The sequence below is a fragment of the Apaloderma vittatum genome, unplaced genomic scaffold, assembly GCF_000703405.1.
Source record: "Apaloderma vittatum isolate BGI_N311 unplaced genomic scaffold, ASM70340v1 scaffold27523, whole genome shotgun sequence".
Classification (NCBI taxonomy): Eukaryota; Metazoa; Chordata; class Aves; order Trogoniformes; family Trogonidae; genus Apaloderma; species Apaloderma vittatum.
In genome coordinates this window covers 15,697-37,121 of record NW_009706824.1, presented here as the reverse complement: position 1 = coordinate 37,121, position 21,425 = coordinate 15,697, and the positions used below count along the sequence as shown (strand labels likewise).

The 21,425-nt window shown below is 44.1% G+C and overlaps 1 protein-coding gene across 1 annotated transcript in view; it reads right to left on the bottom strand.

Annotated features, from left to right (window-relative positions):
* Positions 1 to 1,301: 1,301 nt before the first annotated feature.
* LOC104271310 (mitogen-activated protein kinase kinase kinase MLT-like) overlaps positions 1,302 to 21,425 on the bottom strand; it is a gene marked incomplete at its 5' end in the record, with an annotated part of 31,660 nt that continues 11,536 nt past the window's right edge. The window contains 9 exon segments of the mRNA XM_009865938.1: positions 1,302 to 1,797; positions 1,799 to 1,961; positions 5,102 to 5,252; positions 6,312 to 6,386; positions 7,950 to 8,066; positions 18,157 to 18,249; positions 19,252 to 19,314; positions 20,492 to 20,631; positions 20,754 to 20,784. Coding sequence (XP_009864240.1) covers positions 1,302 to 1,797; positions 1,799 to 1,961; positions 5,102 to 5,252; positions 6,312 to 6,386; positions 7,950 to 8,066; positions 18,157 to 18,249; positions 19,252 to 19,314; positions 20,492 to 20,631; positions 20,754 to 20,784 — 1,329 coding nt within the window.

Below are 21,425 nucleotides of genomic sequence, written 5' to 3'. Positions count from 1 at the left end.
CACTCTGTTAGGTACAGCGAAACCCACCAAGGGGCTCAGCTGTCATTGGGGCTGCTGGGAATCAGGCAGAGGAGAGGTGCATGTACCCCCAGGAGTGGCCTTTGTGGGGAGCAGGGAATTTACAGGTCCTTTTGAACGTCCAGTGATGGGAGTCATCAAGGGGGTGATGAGCCACTGCTTGGTGTGGTTGGTATATAGCACCTTGTTCAAAGGCAACTCTAATTTACAGTTTCTTGGCTTTCAGAAAGTACTGTGCATTGCCTTGGGTTCAGGTTCCTTTATCTGTTTCTTCCTTTTTCCCCCCTCTCTTGCATCTTGGGAAACCCTACTTTTTTTTTTTTTTCCCTTTTTAATTGTGTGATATCAACTTGGAGTGAAAAGGCCAAGAAGAAACTTTCTGATGACAAGTGAGTCTACAGCTGTGCCTTTGTTCTCAATGAAGCTAAAGACCACATTAATCAGAAACTTTGCTGACCTTGTCTTTACTACCTGAAGACTGAAAGACAAAAGTGACACAGTCTGGCCACATTTAAAAATTCAATTAAAAAATACCTGCTGCCCAGGGATAAACATTATCATAGGCTTCAGTGGGGTTAGATCTAACTACGATAAAGGCAATGCCTTTTCCTCCATCTATTTTTTTTTCCCCAAAAGAATAAGGCCTAGTTTTTGTTTCTCCTTCTGATTACAACTGTGTATGTGACAGTGCATGCTCAGCGGTGTTCGGCTGTAGGTGTCAGGGCTTTTAGTAAAGAGTGAGGTGAGGAATTTTGGAGAGGGGATGGCAACCTGGAAGTGGAGAAGTGAAGCTACGGGAGCGGACCTGAAGAAAAACCTCCCTGTGTTCTTGTTTTTTCAGACCATGCTGTTCTGGTAAAAATACTACCTCCTTCCCACAGCCTGGCAGAAGCAGATTGAACAAGGGGTGAGAAGACCTTGCTCAGAGCCGGACTCGGCATCTGGAGACACGAGCAAGGGCAGATGTAGCAGCACACCTTCCCTGAGGATGAAACAGAGAGCCTTTCGTTACGACACCCAGCTGCGCCTTACTGATTTTATTATTGAAATATTAAGGAAATCAGTGGATATCCAGTCATCTGAGAACACGAGCAGCCAAACAGACGGGAGAAAATCAGATGAATCCCTCAGCACTGACGGTGATGGGCAGAGAGGCGAGCAGCTCTCCCCTCCCACTGGCAGGCCCTGGCCCGCACTGGCAACTGCATGTGACAAATTAAATAGGAGCGGCTGTATCTTCTCTAGGTTGAACGTTAAGTTAAATAAAGGGGCAAATTCCTCCTTCAGAACGTCCTCCGGCCCCTCCAGCTCCCTCTGGACCTCTCCTTCCCTGGCTTGCCGGCGGTCTGCCTGTGGGGCTTCTTGGCATGCTGCACCTTTATCCACCCCCCCTCGCTGACTCTGCTCTCCCCTTCACCCCTCCTGGGCTCGCTTTCGCCCTGGGGGGGCATGCCCGGGATGGCCTTGGGCTGGGGAGAGCCACGGGGGTACCGGCGGTGCTGGGAGGCCGCCGGCGAGGAAGTCCTGCCAGCTCTCCCCGAGTTCCGCGGGGGCACCGGGGAGCTGGTCCCGCTGCGCCGCCCGTCTGAGGAGCTGCGGGAGTTACCGCTGCGGGAGGCGCTTCTGCCTTTGCCGGCAGACCTGTCCCTGTCCGAAGTGGTGTCGGAGGCTGTGCTGGAGGTGCTGCTGCCTTTCGAGTTCAGCTGCAGATTCGAGAGGTTTCTCATCAAACTGTGTGAGAGGGGAGAGGAGTTTCTGGAGTGGCTGATTGAGGAGAAGAGGTTTACGCGTCCTCCTCACGGCAGCGGCGTAGGAGTCCTGGCTGCGAAGGTAGGGCAGGTAGTGGGTGACAGTGGTTGGGCTGTGGGGGTGGCCGTGCTGCAGAGAAATGGCTTTCGCTATCTGGTGCATCCGCAGTGTCTGCATCCGCTGGCTGTCGGTGCCTGGAGGGGAAATGGAAGAGGAGTCAGCTCTCTGTGAACTGATGGAAAACCACTCTCTAGTTTACCAAAGATGGGAGGCTAGGCACTAGGGTTTCTCTCAGAAGAATGTCGACATATCTCAGATCACTCCTTCCCTCCCAGCCTTGCAGAAAGCAGCCCTAGGTTTGAGTATGTTCAATGTTATGGTTGAACATAATGTTGGACTTCTAAAATAGCAAGTGATGCAAATGTTTCTGATGCCAGTGCAGATTATGGAGGTTAGACTAGAAGATGCTTACCAACTCATCCATTTAGCTGTTCAGGTGTGTTCCCATTCCCAAGTGCCTCCCAGTATTTTTAATTCGACCTGGTTTTAAATATTTCCTGTGATGCTCTTGGAGCCTGGAGACCTCCAGAGGAGCATGTAAGCAGGCACCCCAAGGTGCTGGCACTGCTGTAGCATCACCCTCCCCCCGCGTCTCTCCCAGCCAGCACTGTGATACTGTTTGCAGCCGAGCGCAGAGACAGAGGTGATGCAGACCCCAGTGCAAATCCCTGCTGCAGCAGACAGACTCAATGCCTCTTGCTCCATTTTCTCTTCAAACTGCTACACACCATAACAACTAGAGCCACTTCAGTTGTTACTATTACTACAAATTCAGAAGTCAATCCACTTTGCATGCTTCAGGTACTGAGCTGAAGCCCCAGCTACACTGCTGTCCGGCTTCACGCAGAAAATCAGCTCTGTATGTGGAAAAGCCGGTGAGGCAGCAGGCTTGAGCCAGGATAGCTCAGACAGTGCTTAACTGTGAGCAACTCGCTGTATTACAATTCCCTCACACCTACTGTCACAGCCCTGGGGTCATAACAAAAGTTGTAGGTCCCAGAGATCAGACTGAAGCACTTTTGAAAGTCCATCCTGTGGCTGGCATGAAAGCCTATAGCAAATACAATTGTTGTAAATTTTCCATTTGAACTGTGAGGGCTTCCTGGTTTGCTACATTATGGGTAGAGCAGAGACCAGGAATTCCTCTTATCTGAGGCCACAGCTCTGGTCAAAAACCCATAGGGAGCATAATAATTTTGCTCTAGAGAGATTTGAATGATTTGTCCTTAAAGATTGCTAATATCATTCTAACAGGAAAGCATAACCCTGACAGCTTGAAGGAGCATAAACACAACTGAAATGTTATTATCTTCAACAGAGGACCCCAGCTCCTTTCTCGCCTTTTGCTGTTTTTCCAGGGAAAGACTCTCTATGCCATGTACCCTCTGCCTCTCGCTGCAATGGCCACGGGGAGTTTCGCGAGAGCTGGGTAGCGGCTCTGTCCTCATTAGGATTGGTCCCGTTAAGATGTAATGGATGGTCTCTTCCATTCCTCCTTTCCTCAGACTTTGCTTGAATCCCAAGAGATTTAAATCACTTCAACTTAACGTCAAGCACGTCAAAACGAAACTGTCTTTCCTGTCAAAGTACAAGTGTGACACCACCACAGCAGATAACTCCGGCTGCACTGAGAGGTGAACCTCCTTTCACAGAAAAAACAGTTGGGAACTGCCTGCTCTGCTTCTTAACCTTCTTTAAAGTCATGGTTTCAAAAGAAACATGCATGCTGAAACGTACGTGCTCAACACCATCTCCTCTGCCATTTCCTCGTGCCCTCCTGCCAAGGCTGTGGATGTAAAACACAGACCTCATAAACCTGGAAGCAGCAGGCTCAGGACCTCAGCTTTGGTCTTCATTTGTTAGCATCTCTCAGGTAGCCACCAGATGCCCTGTGGGACCAGTGCTGATGTTGTCCAGAACAAGGGGCTCCCTTCAGCACCTTCAGGCTGTTCAGTCCCTGATCCACACGACTAGCTGCAGTCACTAGCCCAGGGAGCAGCTGCCCAGCAAGGACCTCCCAATGTGCCCTGTGGGGCTGCCTCTCACCTCTTGTGGGCTGGGGGGCTTCTCCCTCACCTGGTCTCCGAGCCACTAACTCTGTACACTGAATTAAATGCTGTATGTGACAGCCCATACTTCTTGTTGGTTATTTTAACCTATTAGACAGGTATTACCCTTACCTTTGTGTTTGGATGTGGTGGTGTTTTAAACCTGGGATAAGTGGTCTGGTAAAGAAGACAGGCCAGAAGGTTTGCTAGAGCTGAGGCACAGCTTTCAAGCTGGCTGGTAAAGCACCTCCTCTGAACTGTGCCTATTCACCTGGGTGCTGACAATACATTAGAGCCTTCGTGTAACTCCTCCACGTACCAAAGGGACAGACAAGCTCTCCCACTTCTCACCACAAGAAAAACGAAAGCAGCTCAGCTTACTGTGGCAGAGCCAACCTGTGAAGATACAACATCACACTTCGGTATGGCTGTATGGCTTATCACCCTGAAAACCCAGGGTAACTTCCATCAGCAGAGCTAATCTGCTTTTAAGACACACTCTAGGTCCCACCTGCATTACAAAACACAGTTGTTTTGCAGATGGATCACAAGTGCTTAGGAACAAGAACACCCATTCTAGATGTGCCTGTAGTCTAAACTCAGCACTTCTCAACTCACGAGGCCATTCTTCTACATTTGGCAGTAGCACGCATAATAGAAGTTCACCCTCTGCTGGCTGGTGTCTTGTTCCAGCTCCTGCGCTGCCCCTCAACTGTCCATAGGCAGAAACACCTCTCCCAATGATCATCTACACTGAGGGGATTGAAAGGTTGACCCAAAGGCAGCAAAGGAGGAGGTTGAAAAAGTGTCAGGATTCAAGGCTGCTTCTTACTGGAAGATGTGAAGCATTCAGGGTTTTAGAGCAGAAGGACCTGAGCTCTGTGTCTGCTCTTGATATGCAACTGCAAATGACTCCAGAAGATTTGTAGCTAATTGCCATGGACGGCCTCCAGCATGCTTCCTCTATATAGGAGCATACAGGTCATCCGCTTAAATAACACTGTGATACAGAACATACTACTACCCAAAACTTTGCCTTTAAGCTAAGTCAGACATGCCATGATGCTCCTGCATGTATCTACAAAGGTATCACAGGGACCACAATACCAGCTGACACTGCAAGATGTGCTCTGTTGCTGGAAGAGAATCATGGCACTGAGATTTCACTGTTCTCCCCATATATACCTTGCCCTTGTCAACAACAAACGTTGTGTGCGGTGACTTACTTGAGTCAGATCTGCTCCGTGAATTCGCCTCCGAGTTGGAGAGCGAGGTCTGTATCATGAGCTGCACTGTCTCGACCTCATCCTGCGCCTTCACCTTGCTCCAGCAGATAGCTTGGACGTGCCTGGTGGTTTTGGGAGCTCTAACATCACTCTGCTCAGAAAGGACATCACACACATGTGAGGACATAACGCACATGAGGACATGACCTACAACCCACGAAGCTCTCCTTTGAGGGAACTTCTGCTAGTGCCTGGGAGGCAACAGCGTTTTCAATATAGTCTGTTTTTCAAAACCACTTAGCCAGTTCTCAAGTAGTTTTAGACTCTCGATAATTTTGGCTGGTATTTTGTGATTATGCTAAAAATGTGGTAGTGAATAACTGTTTCAATTCATGTATGACATGGAGGAAAGATCTGAAGGCCTTCCTCTACAAACACAAAAGTAGATTTTACCACTTATATTAACCTGAGTGTCAAATGGGCAGTACTTTCTGCCAAAAAAGGTAGGACTATGCAGGTATTTTTCCAGAGGGACCCAACACAAAATTTTCCTGGAATATCAGGCTCTTCAATTTGTTGCTAAGGGCCCATGACTCCTGTGAGAAACTTCAGGCTGAAAGAAAACTACTGTTCTTCACTTCTGAGACACGCAAGCAAGGTCCAGGATTTTCCTGTCTCTCCATCACTGCTTGAATCCTTGCGCAGGACAGAGCTGGAACCTCAATTATTAGCCTCCTTGTGACACACAGCATTGGTCTTCATAAAAGCACTTTTTAAATTAACTGCAAACTCTTTCTATTAAGGCTAATTTCTGTCAAGGTAAACTGTCTTCCAGTGTTTATTTTATCTTATTTTACTCTTGACTTCTCATTTCCTTTCTTCTCCTGTTGCTTATCTGCTCTCATAATTAGCACTTCATTGAAAAGATAAAAAATAGTCTGTTCAAGTAATGCAAACAACACCGACCATTACACTTCAGGCAAAAGGAGTTTTCGTCCTTGAGAAAGAGAGCCAACCCAGGCAGCAATCTAAGGACATGGTTTCTGAACACCTCATTCAGCTTTTGCTCCGAACTTTAGATTTTACAATTAATTACAGGCTGCTGAGACTTGATTATAGGATATAACAAAGCCAGGGGATGCTATTTCCACACCTTCCATGTAGTTTTTATCTTGGATAAACATTTTTTTATTTATTTCTTAGAGCTTACCTCATACGTAACAACACATTCTACAGACTGGTGCTCTTCTATCCCCACAATCCATTTCTCCATTACAAACGGTGGCTGAAAAAAACATGGTGGGACTTTCATAAGGTGCTTTTCACCTCCTGACTTGTTTCTGAAAACACCCCGAAGATATTTTCAATGTTTTGCCTTTTCTCATCCTTTTCCATATTGTTAACATTAATACTTTTCTTAAAATCTTATGAGAGAAAGCAATACATTTTTGAATTATTTACTTCCTTGCTTACAAAAGGAAGCTGAGACGAGATTTCTATAAATAACAGACAGTAGGTAAGACAACATGGAATGTTTTCATGGGGGCATAAACCTTTTCCATTTTTGTGCACGTACAAGTTTTTTTCTGCTAGACTTACAGAGGCCAGCAAGAACAAGTAACTAGAGATTTTCAGAGATATTCCCTGGCAGATATAAAAATGTTGAAGTATGTGAAAAGTCGGTGCTATTGTGTCTAGTTATTAGTTTATTTAACTTTAAGCTTTTTTTTTTCTTTTAGGAAAAAAATTAAAATATCCCAGATGAAGATTAAACAGAAAACTGATTTGCAACAACAGACTAATAATTTAAGAATTCACAAATGTTGTTCCAGATATCGCTAACTATAAAAATAGTACCAGTATGGATTAAATATAAGAATCCTTTTTGGCAAATACTCATATTTTCACATCTTCCTTAAAATTCTTAGTGTTGAGAATTGGATTTTCATTATTTTCTTAAAATTCTTACTGTTGAGAACTAGATTTTCAGTTTTTCCTTTAGAAAAAATAACTAAAGGTTCCTCCAAAATTCTGCCAAAAAAACCACAGACAAAAGCATTCAGGAGTTTGGGGGGTTTTTAACAATGCACATCAGAACAATATTCTAATTGGTAATCAAGCTGTATATTTTTTCATTTAGAAATTTATTTTGTAAGCTGTTACCAAGTGGAGCATATTAATAAAAACAAACAATTAAAATAACAGCAAACGGAATATCCTCTACATTAACAAAGCTTCTGTTGCTTATAGTAAGAGCAGTCTAAATGATGGCTGGTAAATATTTACAGGCAGGTTCTGAAATGAGGTAAAATGCCCAGTGACACTGAATTGCAGATGTTCAGTGCTGTGCTGTCTGTTGATGGGTTTCAGTCTTTACAACCCCTCGTTGCATGAAAGGGAGAATTTTAGAATCATAAAAAAGTTCTAAAACGATGTTAAAAAAAAAAAAAAAAGAACGAGTGGGGAAAAAAAAAGCTCCCAGACAAATCACATGAAGTTTCAAACTGGAACATTTAAATCACTCTCCTCTCTTGAAAAGGAAAGTAATTTTTTTGAGCATTCTGTTTTTAAAAAAGGGGTAATAAATTCAGATGATATAACATGGAATTAAAACAAGAAAATATAAATTAGTTCCTTCTCTTATTTTTCTATTGTTAACATTATTGTCAGCTTAAAAAAGAACCAAAATACCTAACTCTATTATGATACAAATCTGTTTAAAATGTGCATTTTATTTAAAAGCTGTCAAGAGACTGAGCTTCTGCAAGCACAAAAGTCGACTGCTGTGGTATTTTAATGTCTTTGTCTGAGATCTGTGAATTCGTGAAAGCTTTAAGGCTGTAAATACCTTTGTCATCTTTAAAATCTCTACATCAGGTAGGTTAGTGTTGAATGTCACATCTTTTATGTAGGTTATTGCAATTTCATCCCCGTCCATCTCCATGTACATTTTCCATTTACAATCCTATGAATAATAAAAAAAAGAATGCTGGATTGTTAGAATACAAATAAAAAAAACCCCAAAAACCAAAATGAAGCAAACCTGAAAGCCAAAACAACTCAAAACCTAGTCCTCAATATATGGAGGAAAAAAGGAACATACACATATTTTAGGATATGCACATTTTCCAGTAGAAGTGTTGATAAAGGAAAACCCTCAGGTTCTCTTGTTCGCTCTCCTCTTGGCTCACCCCAGGAGACAGTCGCCACGCTGACAGCTCTGGGTGCCTTCTGAGGTGTGGAACCCCTGAAAGGCCCCAGGAGGACGGGCAGCCCCCGGCAGCGGGGGAGCTCTAGGTGCCCGCCTGACGCTGGAGGCACTGGGCAGCGGTGGGAGCCATTGCTCAGGGTCATGGGCAGCGCTGGCAGCCAGCCCCAAGGACATCTTCCCAGTGAACCCGGGAACAAACAGTCAGAGGGTCTGAGAAACACTGCTAAGACAGTTGCTTAAATAAGGGGCAAGAGGATAAGCTGGTTATTACAGCTTAACTATTTCAGATATTGAGTGCCCAGCGAGGTGCTGAACTGCCACTCACCTCCAACTGCACTATTAGTTATAAGCAAGCTCAGCTCAGAAAATAACCATAGTGAATCTAATAAGCCAAAGTAACGAAATTATCCTAAATAATCCCATGAGCCAAGATCCAACACTTCACACAGGTGTGAGCCTGCAGAAGCTGACAGCATCCAACGGGACATCCCGCATGGGCTGAGTGCCAGGACTGGGATTTGTGCCTGCGGCCGGGGAGGCTCGCGCTGGGGACTGGAGGCTGCCTGTCCATGGTGCACACCAGCCAACATTTGCCGGTGCACTCTGCAGGTTCTTTGGGGACTACTGTCCAGTGCCAAAAATCAGTTCCCTGAGTGACAACAGGGGTGGAGGGAAGTAGCGTGTCTCTATCTCCGTGCCCTTCACAGGGACAGGAGCTCCTCCAGGGATTCAGGAGGGTCTGTGTCTGCCCCATGCCGCTGGCCAGGCAGGTGCAGTCTCAGCGTTCACAGAAGTCAGGCTTCTCCTCAGTTCTGCTCAGAAAAGGCAGGAGCCTTTGATGGGGACGCAGATGGCCGCCTAGGGCCAAGGGCTTGCGTAAGCAGTTATTTGCACACACAAACGTACAGCAGCCTATAAAGTATCCGTTCGCACATTTGATTTTTTGCTAGTGTTTGCAAGTGCATCTCTCATAAATGTAACGTAGGAACTCAGCCCTCAGAAGGCTCAAAGCTTTCAATCACGCATTGAATTGGTAATTCCAAGATAAAAGAAATCTGGAGTATAATCATTTCCGAACCACAACAACAAATTATGCTTACGAAAGCATTTGGCCCTGCATGTCCATCTGTCCCCATTGAAAGCTCCTGTGTTTTACCAGCAGACTGGACGTGTGAGCTGGTTTTTGCGTTGCCCCAGTGCGAGTTTGGGTGATGGGAACCATGGTTCAGCGGTCAGGGCACTGGACTGAGACTCGGAGGACCACAGGTCGGTTTCCAGTTCTGCCATCGGCTTCCTGCGCAACCTGAGAAGGTGCTGAAGTCACCCTGTGCCTGCTTCCTAATCACGGACCATCCCCTCTTTGCACATCCTTCTTCTGCCCTGCTTTTTCGGGTTGTGAGGTAACTCGGGGTTACACCTGCCTCTCCTTGGGTAGGTACAGCAGGACACACTGGCCCCGAAGTCGGCTGATGACTGTATGTGCTATGGAACTGAACAGGACCAGGAAAGTGAGTTGTCTTCGACTCCTCCTTGCCTCTCAAACCGTGCTCCTCTCCCTGCCCACACCATCCTTGTTGCCAGACTTTTCTGCAGGACTTCCAAAATTCATGCTGCCTGGAACCCCTAACATCGAGCCTAATGTTATAGAGAAGATGCTCGATGACGAAAGTTTTAGGAAAACACCTGAGCCAAGGAAAGAACAAACCACTGACATAAAATATTATCCTTCAGTTAATTCCACACATCTCCTGCCGCGAAACCAGTGCCAAGCACCCGAGAGCCAGAGCCGCACCTTGTGCCAGGGCTCCTGTGCCTTCGTGACTCAGGAGTTTGTGCTGCTCTCTCCCTACCGACCAGATCTGACAAACGTGAGCTCATTGTAATAAACAACATAAATCAAAGGACCATCTCCACAGAACAGGCTGACAAGCTGTGTAAACCCAGGGTCTGGCAGGTGATGGGCACCCTGGCCGGATCCGCTACACGCGCAGGAGCCCTCTCCATGCGGTAACGAATCAGGCTGCCCCACGCAGCTGCCAATGCACAAACACCGCCTTCCCCGGCTCCCAACTGCAGCTTCAGAGAAAGAAAGACACTCTCCCGTCCTTCAAATCCAGCCCCCAAGTCTTCGGTCCTCCTTGGAGTCCTCTCCAGCCACACCGTGCAGATACCAAAAAGGGCAAATTTACCCCACTAAGCACACCCTCGCTGATCACCTCAAAATACGTGTCTCATTTTATTTGGAAAGGTTGTAAAGACACAAGCAGAAAGGGAAAAGAGAGGGAGAGAAAGACAGGGAAACAAAGGGAGGAGAGAAAGCGAAGGAGAGGCTGGGAGAAAACAGAAAAGATAGAAAAGACAGAAGTAAAGAAAGGGAAGGAAGGAAGGAAGGAAAAGGAAGGAGAAAAGACAGCAGCCAGGGGACTTTTGAATGAAGGCACTTAGGAAATACCTAAGATAAGTAGGCTGCTACTTGTCATACAAACTTGGTAAACATTTTGCTCACCTACACCGTAAATAACGCGAGATTTGCGTGCTGCAGAAAGGGACATACTTCTCTGTTTTCCAATAGAGTTCTAGGTTCTTATTTAGCAATGAATGGGAGAGAGATGCTCAGCCACTTAAAATCTGTCTAGAATAACTAAGTATACATATTTCAATTCTTTGATGAATTAGAGCCATAAGATTTCTCAGACTGAGACTACATTTAGTGCCAGACATATGTGGGAAAATAATTTGGAAATGGTTTGTTCAAAGTGACTCATTGATAAATATACTTACAGAAGTCCTTCAAGGAGACTTCCCTGGATGTCTTGTAATTCATTAAAATACCTCCCAGTATTTACCTGCATGATTTTGATTTAAATAAAGAATTTCAGCTTTGTTTTTTTCAGAAAAAATATAGTTTCAGAAATTAGAAGCACAACCAGCAAAACTTTGTGGGAAAACCATTTCCAAATAATGCTTTGATGAAGCCAATAAACCAGCAACCTCTGTAAATGATTGTAGAAAAGCAAATCGCATGTGTATTCTGAGCCACTTTTCAACTTCAGAACAGAAAATAAGAACACTTTAAAAATTAAGTCTGCGGCTTACTGTGGTGACAATACTCCCTTAACCCCATATGCGCTAACGTCTGCAACAAAAAACGAAAGGGAAATGACAAAGATCAGGCACAGGCTTTAAACAACAAACATGTCTCCTGCAACAACAGCTTAAAACTCTTGCTGGGGAGATACCTCATTTTTCAAGAAGGCCCAAATCCAGGATTCGTTTTAAAACCACTGGCTGCAATAAACTTTTTTTTTTTTTTAAGATTGAAGGAAAAATGGAAACGGCATTGCAGCAGGCAACTGGATATTAGAAGAAAAGTAAGATGTAACGCAAGATGAAACAAATATGAAAAAAATGTTGGTCATGCTGGTACTAAAAGTAGTAGCATGTTGATGATTTAGGTCCCCAGAAGCTCCTTTACATTCTTAGCTATTATCTATCTCAGCTGCTGAAACCTGCTGTTTTAAAGGCATTAGAGTTGAACATCTAGTGACAGCACTTGGGTTATTTATCATTATGTATCACCCCGCTACACTATATTTTATTATTCTGGATTTAAAGGAAGATAACACAATTATGGTTAATTTGCTTCTCTTCTTTATATATATAGTGTCATGACCCACCACGGCTTTGTCCCATGAGATATTTTTAACCAAAAAGAAATCCACAAGAAACTCTCCCTAAAAATTCCATTAATAACCTCTTGTAGCGTGTATAGGTTGCAGGGTCTGGAACTAAGAATGTTTTAATCTCTTCAGCAAAACAATGTCTCATAATGATGTACAGGACTATTGCTGCACTGATGAAGAATCATACATAATTCAGCACCTTTCACTTGGCACCACTGTGATATCCTCATTAGCAGTGGCTCACAGTGGCTGTCAGATGGTGTCCATGCGAATGCAGGCATTATATTGTCTTTGAGATGTGCAGCTGCTTCCATGACACTGCCAGTATATAAAAACATGACGCCAGTTTGTTTTATTTAGTGCTAAACCTTCCAGTTTGTAAAAACAAGGCTGACACAGAGCCTGACATGAGGCAGTGAAAATAATTAGCTCTCATTTTCTCAGCCTCCTATTTCCTTCTCCCCGCTGTGTTCTCTTTCCACTAAACCACCACATGTCAGTCGAAATGGGAGGCAATTAGTGGGCTCATTTCAGTCCCCACAACTGTGCTGAAAAGAAAGTATTTATGATGGCACAATGAACAGCTGAAAGATTAAATAACATTTGCCTTTTGAAAAGAAAATGACTTCTAGCTAAATGGGCAATTTTTGATTATTCTCAAACAAGCTTAGAGTAGTTGGTTTTTAAAATACAAGAAAGGAAAATGAGTCATTTTTAGGTGAAAGAATCAAATAAAACTTGACACAGTAATGCAAATAACTGATGTTTTATTGCAAAATATGTAAATGTGTTATACCCTTAACAATGGCTGGTGTCTCAGGTCAGGGCAGGCTGTTGCCAGCCAGGCTTCAGCAAGAGAAGGTGGCTCCACCGCCGGTTTTGTTTCAGCTGTGCAGGCAGAAAAAAAGAGGGGCGGACGGGAGGCCTTCCGCAGTAGATGGTCTTAAAATGTACAGAAACAAAGCAAGTGAAAGATATATTTATGTTATCACTTGCCTGGGTGCCTCCTCTGAAAGCCGGAGACCTTACTCCTCCGCGAGGCAACAGGCACGGGCTGGCCGGAGCTTCACCTGCAGAAGCACGAGGCCTTTTCAACGCCTACACAGACCACCCAGCAGTCCCCAAAATATCTGTCCCCTGACAGCACCTTTCTTTAACATCCAGTGCTGTGAAGCTCTGTGCCGCCACGGAGGGGAACGTAATGGGAAATACTGGGCGATGTGACAGCGGCCCTGAGCCTTGCCGCGGCATTTGCCAAAAGCTGCCCTTGCCACGGGATCAGAAGCAAACGGGGCACTGCAACGGTTCCAGGCATCTTCACCCACACGAGCAGCCTGCTTGCGACAGCAGGACCGTAAAGGTGGAAGCACGAAAAACACAGGGGTCCCCTCTCGACCAATCTGAGCCAGCCCTGTCCTTCAGTGGCTTTTCCCACGGACCGCTCGTGGGAGCACCGCGCAGGATCCGCGCACCACCGCGTCCTGACTGACAGCACGCGGAGGTGACATCTTGTGCAGGGGGGTTTGCAGCCCTGCAGGATGTCGGTCGCAGGGACGAGGGTGCATGGGAACTCGGGAAAGGCACTGGGCACATCCTGAGCATGGCCGGGGACAAAGGCTCCTCTTCCAGGGTTTTGTCTGGAGAGGACGTGCCAAGTCTATGGACCTCTGGGAACCTGCCTGTGCTTCTGCACATGTATCCATGACCAAGGCTGGACACGTGAGAGACAAGGTGTGGAATGCAGCAACTTCATTCAGAGTGGCCAAGGAACGAAAATAAAGCTGGAGATGAAAACGTCTAGAAAGTCAAGTGAGCAAATAACCTAGATGAAAAGCCTATATGCTCCTTCAGGATTATGGAATCCATTCTGACGGGAATCCCTGGCTCAGCCCAGCATACACAAGGATTTTAAGAGGTGTTGTCTTGAGTTTGACCTCAGTTACGCTTGGATGCTACAGCTGGAGCAATTCCAGTGGAGGTGATAGAGTTATACCAGCTCCACCTTGTGTAAAAACAATACATGGTCCAGAGGCCAATCACCTTCTCTTAACCTCTGACACTCTACCGCTGATCCACCCTCTCAGCAGATTATATTAACTGGTCTTTAATGGTGCTGGTTATATTCAAATGTGGCCATGCTTTGATCTTACAGCTTAGGTAATTTTTTTTTCCCTTCACACAGTACTTACCTCTTTACCATCTAGTGATTGCAAGATGAGCAAATCTATGAAAATGCTACTCTGATTCTTGTATTAACTATTACCCTTTACTTTACTGGTGAAAGCATTGTGCTTTGAGAGGTAATTAAAGAGAGAGGCTTTAGAAGATGAGAGTTAGAAAGTCAAGGTACTTGCAAGTATCTTGTAGAGGAAGGGTCAGATAAAACCAATTCCTCTGCCAGCTTTACTTACTGAAGTGGGTTAAAATATAGAGCATGGGAAACACATATGACTGAAAAACTACAAAACTGGACTTCCAAATTTTAGACCTTGGCTCTTGCTTTATTTTTTGCCACATTTGTAATGTGAGGAGTACCTTACACGGTAAATTACACTGGTGATGTTCTATCATATCTGTCTGAATTAGGAATTATTTTTAAGAAATAAAATTATTTTTAAGGAAGACATTATCAGTGTTGATGGAGTGGGAAGATGGAGAGGAATAAGCAACAAAAACGATCTCAAGCACTTGTGAAACTGTGTTGCAGTTACAAGAACTATTTCAGTACGGTTTTGTCTGGCAGTGCCTGCATTTGCCAGCCCAGCTTTCTCCACGTAAAGAGTTGGTCACAATGTCTCTCTAAAGTAGCCTTAACATTATATTCACTTTTGCATTACACATTTAAATAACAGCATTAAAATATATCCCAGTTTGGATATTCAGGGCTAGAACATAGTTCACACGGTTAGCAGATGGTTTTTAAGAGCCTCTGCTCCTTACCTTGTCAAATGGAGGGAGAGGTAACTAGGGAAAAATAAGGCAAAATGGTGAGCCAACTTCAAGGCTTTGTGTTTGGATAGAGGTCAAATAGTGCCACATTCGGTAAAGTATGAAAGCGTTCAAAGGCATGGTGAAATCTGCCCTTTTGAGGACCAAACCTAAAGACTGCATCAACAGGAGACAAAAAGACTGTGAACCATCCTTCTTCAGGAGTTGGGTGATTCATCAGTGCAGAGTCGACACAGCTCAGACACCTTTCCCTGATTGGGAAATTTTAATGAGCCACCTAGGATGAGAAAGCCATTGAAAATTCCCTCTGCAGTTCTGCAGATCAGCTCAAGCCACAATTGCCAGGGTTTGTTTTTTTACCCTCTTTGGTATCTTGGAGTTAATTGGTGTCTCCCTCCTTTTTTATTTTTTAATTTGTGTAGAAAAATCACATAAGATGTCTAAATCTACCACCTTTCAGCTCACGGGGAATTGTGTACAGAAAGGTCATTAAAAGGAAGTGAATGGAAGTAACCACATTAACTCGAACTACAAGAGTTGGAAAAGAAATCTCTAAAAACCAGGTTGGCTTTGCAGCGCTCACTCCTGATGCATTCGGAGAGCACAAAGGTCAGCTGAGCTTTCATCACCTCCAGAAGTGCAGCTAAAAAGTGAAGAAAACCATAACGAAATGACCGCATCTGTCATTTGGTGGAAACCAATATAATCCCACTAGAAGATGCAGTTTAAATTAGAAAACAAATCTGAGACTGATAAAGTTGTGTATTGGGAAGTCAATGTTTCAGCGTACAGATAAGGCTGATCATTCAAACACCATCCTGAAATATATCCATCAGTGCTTCAAGGCACTGCCATTCCCAAGGCATCTTTGCCTTGCATCTTTCCCAAGCACCTGCCTGCCAAGGGAGAAGGAGCGCTGGCTGTGCCAGTGGGGCTCAGTGCAGTGCCAGGGAGAGGACACCTGTGGCCTGAGGAACCATCTTCACATCTGAGACGGTGCTGTGCTCTGACGAGCCAAACGCATCTCAGCTAACCTGCAGCCCTCAAATGGTTTCCAGGTCCTGGACCAGCCCATCCAGCGCTTTTACACCCTGTGGCACTGCGGTACGTCACGCCGCATGCCCAGGCTGCGCCTGCACCACAGCTTTAGTTGGGATCAGGAGCGTGCTCTGGTCCCTCGTGTCTGGTGCAACTACACCAGAAGACGCACTAAAACAGCTGAGAGAAATGCTTCTTAGCTAGGCAGCCGGTTACAGGGACTGATTAGGGTAAAGTTCCTTTGAGAAATTTATTTTTAAATTGACGTAGGCCAGCTTTTTAGGTGTAAAGATGGTGCAAGGTATGATCCCAAGTGCTTCTGCTGACCCAGTTTTACAGGAACAGGCATCACTCTTTTACAAAAATGGGACAGTAAAGGAAGTTTAAACCCCTCAATCCTGGTTTACCCAGTATATGCAATTCATTTTGGAACAAATCTGGATGACAGCAGTAGTTGGTTTAAAGCAGCCTCTAGGGGAGCTAGAAGATTGTATCGAGGGGTTTTCAAAGAAGCAAGCTAGCCAAATTTTTTATATTGTATGCACCACATCAGTGTTTTTTAGTGTTGTGTTAAATGCAAATTACCTTGCTCACGTTGGCCCTAGCATCTCGCCTGAAAGCTCAGCTGACCTACTCCTTCCAGTCCACTTTTTAAAACTGGGTTAGCTGTAGACTCTGGCATGCTGTCTCATATGCAAACCTTGCCATCATGGCTAAAATACCTGCTTGTCCTCAAACTTAGTGGGGGTTCGGGCAACCTGAATTTTTCTCCAGCACTCAGATGTCTATTCACTCCTTCTCTTGCTTTTTCCTGAGGGAGGTAGCCCACCTCCCTGCACTTCCATTCCATACTGGAAATGCGAGATACGAGCTATTTCATGGACTTGTAGAGTTGGACATTGGAGAGAGATGCACACCTCCTAAAAATCAGCTCTAACAGCATCATAAGGTGCATGCATTCAAGAATACTGAGACAGTCTCAGTAATTCACATAGTGATAAAGATTTTCATAGGGAAAAAAAAGTGCTTAGGATAAAAGAAACAAACAAAAAAAGGAAATCTCCAGACAAAAGCAAAAAGCTTTTTCAAACTGATGAAATGATTTCAGTACGAGTCCAAGTTCCTACTAAGTACAAACCTAAATGCTTTCTCTGCAAGCACCACCAAGTACAGAAATCAAGAGACTTCTGCAAACAATATGCCCTGAAAGCAAAGCAGCCAGTTAACACAAGATGAAAGTCTGCCACCCACAAGTTTAGGGTGGACACACAATGCAGATTTGTAAACTACAAAAGGAAACAAATCCTGCTGTCACAACCCCTGACTCTAACTCAGAAATGCTTTGCACACCATTTTCACATAGATGATTAATTCTAAAACCCTTGAACTCACAGTCCATGGCAGGCTGCATAAAGAAAACAAAAAGCATGGGACAAACCTCACTCTCAAGAAAAGACAACGTAGTGGAAATACTTTGCTGGAACATCTGGAGTTGTCAACGCTCCCGTTACACAGGGTGTAACAAGAGATTCTTGAACCAGCTCAGCTTGGAGCTGAGGGTTGATTAGGATGTGGCATGCTGGTAATTGCCTTTTACCAGCCGCTGTGCAGTAGTTTTGCCATCTGCTACGTGATGCACCTACCCTTGCCTTCTTCCGCACTACCATGAATGAATGCAGGTACCACCAGGGCCAGCACCGACCTCACCAGTCAGCATTCACGCGTGCTACGTTATTTTCCAAACTTCACTTGGTTGCATAAAAAGATACCACTTTTCTGCTGAGATGAAGGCAAGAGTCTGTCCACTAACATCAGGCGCATGGCACTGCTCAACTGTGAGTGGGTTTTTTTTTGCGTAAATGGATTACCTCACATCCATTGAGATCAAGGGAAGAAAGCAAAAGCTCGAATTACAGAAACTATGGTTAAAAAAACTGTTTATGAGATAAAAAAACCTTTCAGTCAAAGCTTTCTGTGCCACTCTTTTCTTCCTCGCTTGCTCTGAGGTGCAGTTCCCCTCGTGGATGCAGCCCCATTTGCCACCTTGAGATTTGGTCAGCACTTTCCAAAACAAGACGATTCTCACAGCAAATTCTCTTTTGTGTCCAGAAGATACTGGACCCTCTTGGCAGTGACTGTTAACTAAACCCACCGATCCAGAGCTCCCAGCTTACCTTTGGACCATTTCCTGGCTTCAAGTGATAACCAAAAACAAGTTCAAGATTCACTACTTTTTCTATGTTTTCTTCAGCTCCACCTGCAGAATCCTGCCAAGAAAAGGCAAGGTGAGACTTCACATCCACCACAACCCCCTGGGAGAGAGGCGCAAGGCCTTTGGTGGCAGAAAAGATTCGCCTTTCAGATGCTGTGAGTCTGGCAGGCAGCAGGAAGGACCCAGCACTCTGTCCCCATCATGCTGGCGCCAGGGCTTCTGCATGGTGTTACGGGGAGCAGTGGATGGCATCTGGGAGATGCTGCACAATCTCTGCTCCTGACTGAGTTGCTCCAGCACGGGCCAGTGACACTGTGAGCATTGTGGCCGTCACTGTCACCGGAACTGCAGCTGGCACGGCACAGTGGCGAAGCCCCAGTTTTCATTTTCCCGTTCAGGGAATGGAGTTTCACTGCATGTGAATCCACTTTAAGTGGATTTCACTCTATAGCTGTGTGATAAACTATGACTAAAAAAGGTACTTCAGGCTTCGGGGTCTGGAATTGCTTGATTAGCTCACTGAATTAAATCAGGCAAATATCTGCTCTGGCAACCTCAAGGTTCCCAAATACTCTCTCGCTTTTGCGTGGCTCTCGTTACTGATATCAGAAAACCACCAGGTTAACTCAAGGGTGAACAGACATAATAAATCATTCTTCTCTGCTGTAACATTAAGAAACTGAGGAGTGATGGGCTCATTCTGGGCCAAGGGTCTGCTGTTCTTCAGTGGGGAGCAGTCAGTGGCACCAGTTTGAAGGTTTCTTAAGAGTAATTTCTGATTAATGACAGCAAAGGAGTCACAACCAGTAGTTTTTTAATTCAATATCACTAGTTCCACAATAAAATCTTACAGCCTCCTTGAAAATAACTTTTATTATCTTATTACTCGTTCTGATGTGACCCATCACTGCTGTTGACCCTCCACATTTGTCACAACCCTCTGCAGGAACTGTGGCTTCACCCTCTCATGAACAGTAGGAAAGTTGAGACACAAGAACAGTAAAATATATGAGAAAAAAAGACAAGAAGCACTTCTTATATAAACAATGAGACTTACCTTAATTAATGGTGGAAAATGAAACAGGTTTAGGTAGTCATGGGTTAACTTCTCGATAGCAGTCTGGAAAAAAAACACAGTCAAAATCAGATGAGAGTTATTTAGCAAATACTATACTGCAAATACTAGCATGAAAAACAGCGCAACTCAGTGTGCACTGTCTTTTCTATCGTGGATACATTAGGGCATGTGAAAAGAGTTTAAAATACAGCCCTGTTCTGGAAACCGTCGTGGTAGATCGGCCCCATTTCGCATTCAGAATCAGATCTGCTTAATCAGAAAAAGAGATGTTTGGGGGGTTGCTTTGGTTGTTTTTATTTATGCTCAATCAACCCAGGAAGCTGAAATCTCTCATTTTAGGCAATATTGACTTTATTAAGTTTCAATAATTTTCCCAGTAGGAAATGTAAATTAAATATATCAGTAATGGTGTGTGGCACGGAAAAAATGGCTGATGAGCAAAAGGGGAATAAATCTGTGTGACTTACGAAGCTAAATCTGCAGGACTAGCAATTAGGATGCAAGTATCTCTTTACTAGTAAATTGTGGTATAAAATCATTGAGACTGAACAGAATTAGAGATGCTGCTTTTAGAGAAATCCTTTTCCAAAGCTGACTGCCAGGAAACTTAACTCTCTCCTGTGGCTATAGCACTAATAATACTACTGCTGTCATGATCACATTCTCCAGTCCATGATTTTCTTAACTTATTACAAACACCACATATTTAAAACATCATGAAACAAAGCTTTAAGAGCAAATCAACCTGGCTGTCAACCAGCATTTAAAGTTGTCTAACGGAGTTTTGTTAGTCCAAGTATGTTCTAAGCTGCAGATGAGCTGACAGATTTCAGCTCAAGTAACTATTTTCACATCTGCTCCTTCCAAGAGGTTCTCTCTTTGGGGAAAACCCTCTCTGAAGACATCCAAAGCTTTCTGCTGAAAGAACGGCCCTCCTAGGTGAATCTTTAGCAGTACTGACAGCCCAGTGCACAAGAAAACCAAGAACTGCAGAGGAATATAAAGACCACAGCACATTCTCACACCTTGTAAAATGCTCAGGTTGCTTTGGGTTCTAGATCCACACAAACCTGTAACTCTGGGGTCTTTTTCATACCAAATATGTTCTCTATCTAGCTTTACAACTTTTTTTATTCTTAATGCTACCGAGAACATGTAGACTCTTCCTTCATATTTATAATATAACTCATCGCAACATTGAACACATGCTGTTAAATACCTTTAAATGGATGATGTGTCCTCTGGAAACAATTCCCATGTCCTTTAAATCCTCTTCTTCTAGAAGAAGCAATTGTTTCCCAGTGATATGATGTTCCTTAAACAAGCTAGCATACACACTCATTTCACCAGAAGCATCGCCTTAAGATAAGAGAGGTTATTCAGAAATCCATAGGGTGCTTTACTGCAGAGAGAAAAAGATGAGCAAATGTATATATATATTCATAAATGTGAGTATAAAGGTAGATATGAAGAGCTTTTACCTTTTCTAGTAAGTTGTTGCATCCAGAAAAACTGCAAAAAAAATGAATCGGTCTTGAAGTTCACATTATCAAAAATTTATATTAAAGTTATTTGGGAGTTTGCAAGTAATCATTCTTTTATAAAACAAATTTTAAAATGTTTTAAAGGACTCAGGACTCACCAATGCAAGTGATTATTTTTATTTAGCTTTTTTAAACTGCCTTCTACTTTGCAGCCACCTTGCTCAATTTGTCATTATGAAGAACAAAAGAAACGACTGCAGCAGAAGCTTAGCGATTTGTCATATGCTGGAAGGGCTGAAGTTAAGAAGCCAGGGATATTATGGCTTTTGCGTTGGCTTTCCAGACTGTCCCTCAGTAAATATTAGCCAAACAACCCCATGACACACAACACACCAAGGAGGGTGCTAGATGGGGCACTAAAATCACTATGACACACCACTATGCTAGAGATAAATCGATGCTTCTTATTTAGGTTTTTAACTGAAAAAAAGGTCAAAAAGACTCAATGCTATTATTTTATACGATATTCCACACCCTTCCAAAAAACCCTTTCAGCTAATTGTCATCCTGGTGGCACACAGTGGGATACAACCTTTGAACCCGTTTTGTCCTGTCCAGGACAGGTTTTGCTTAGACAAGTCTCTGGAGCACTCCCACATTCCTTAACTG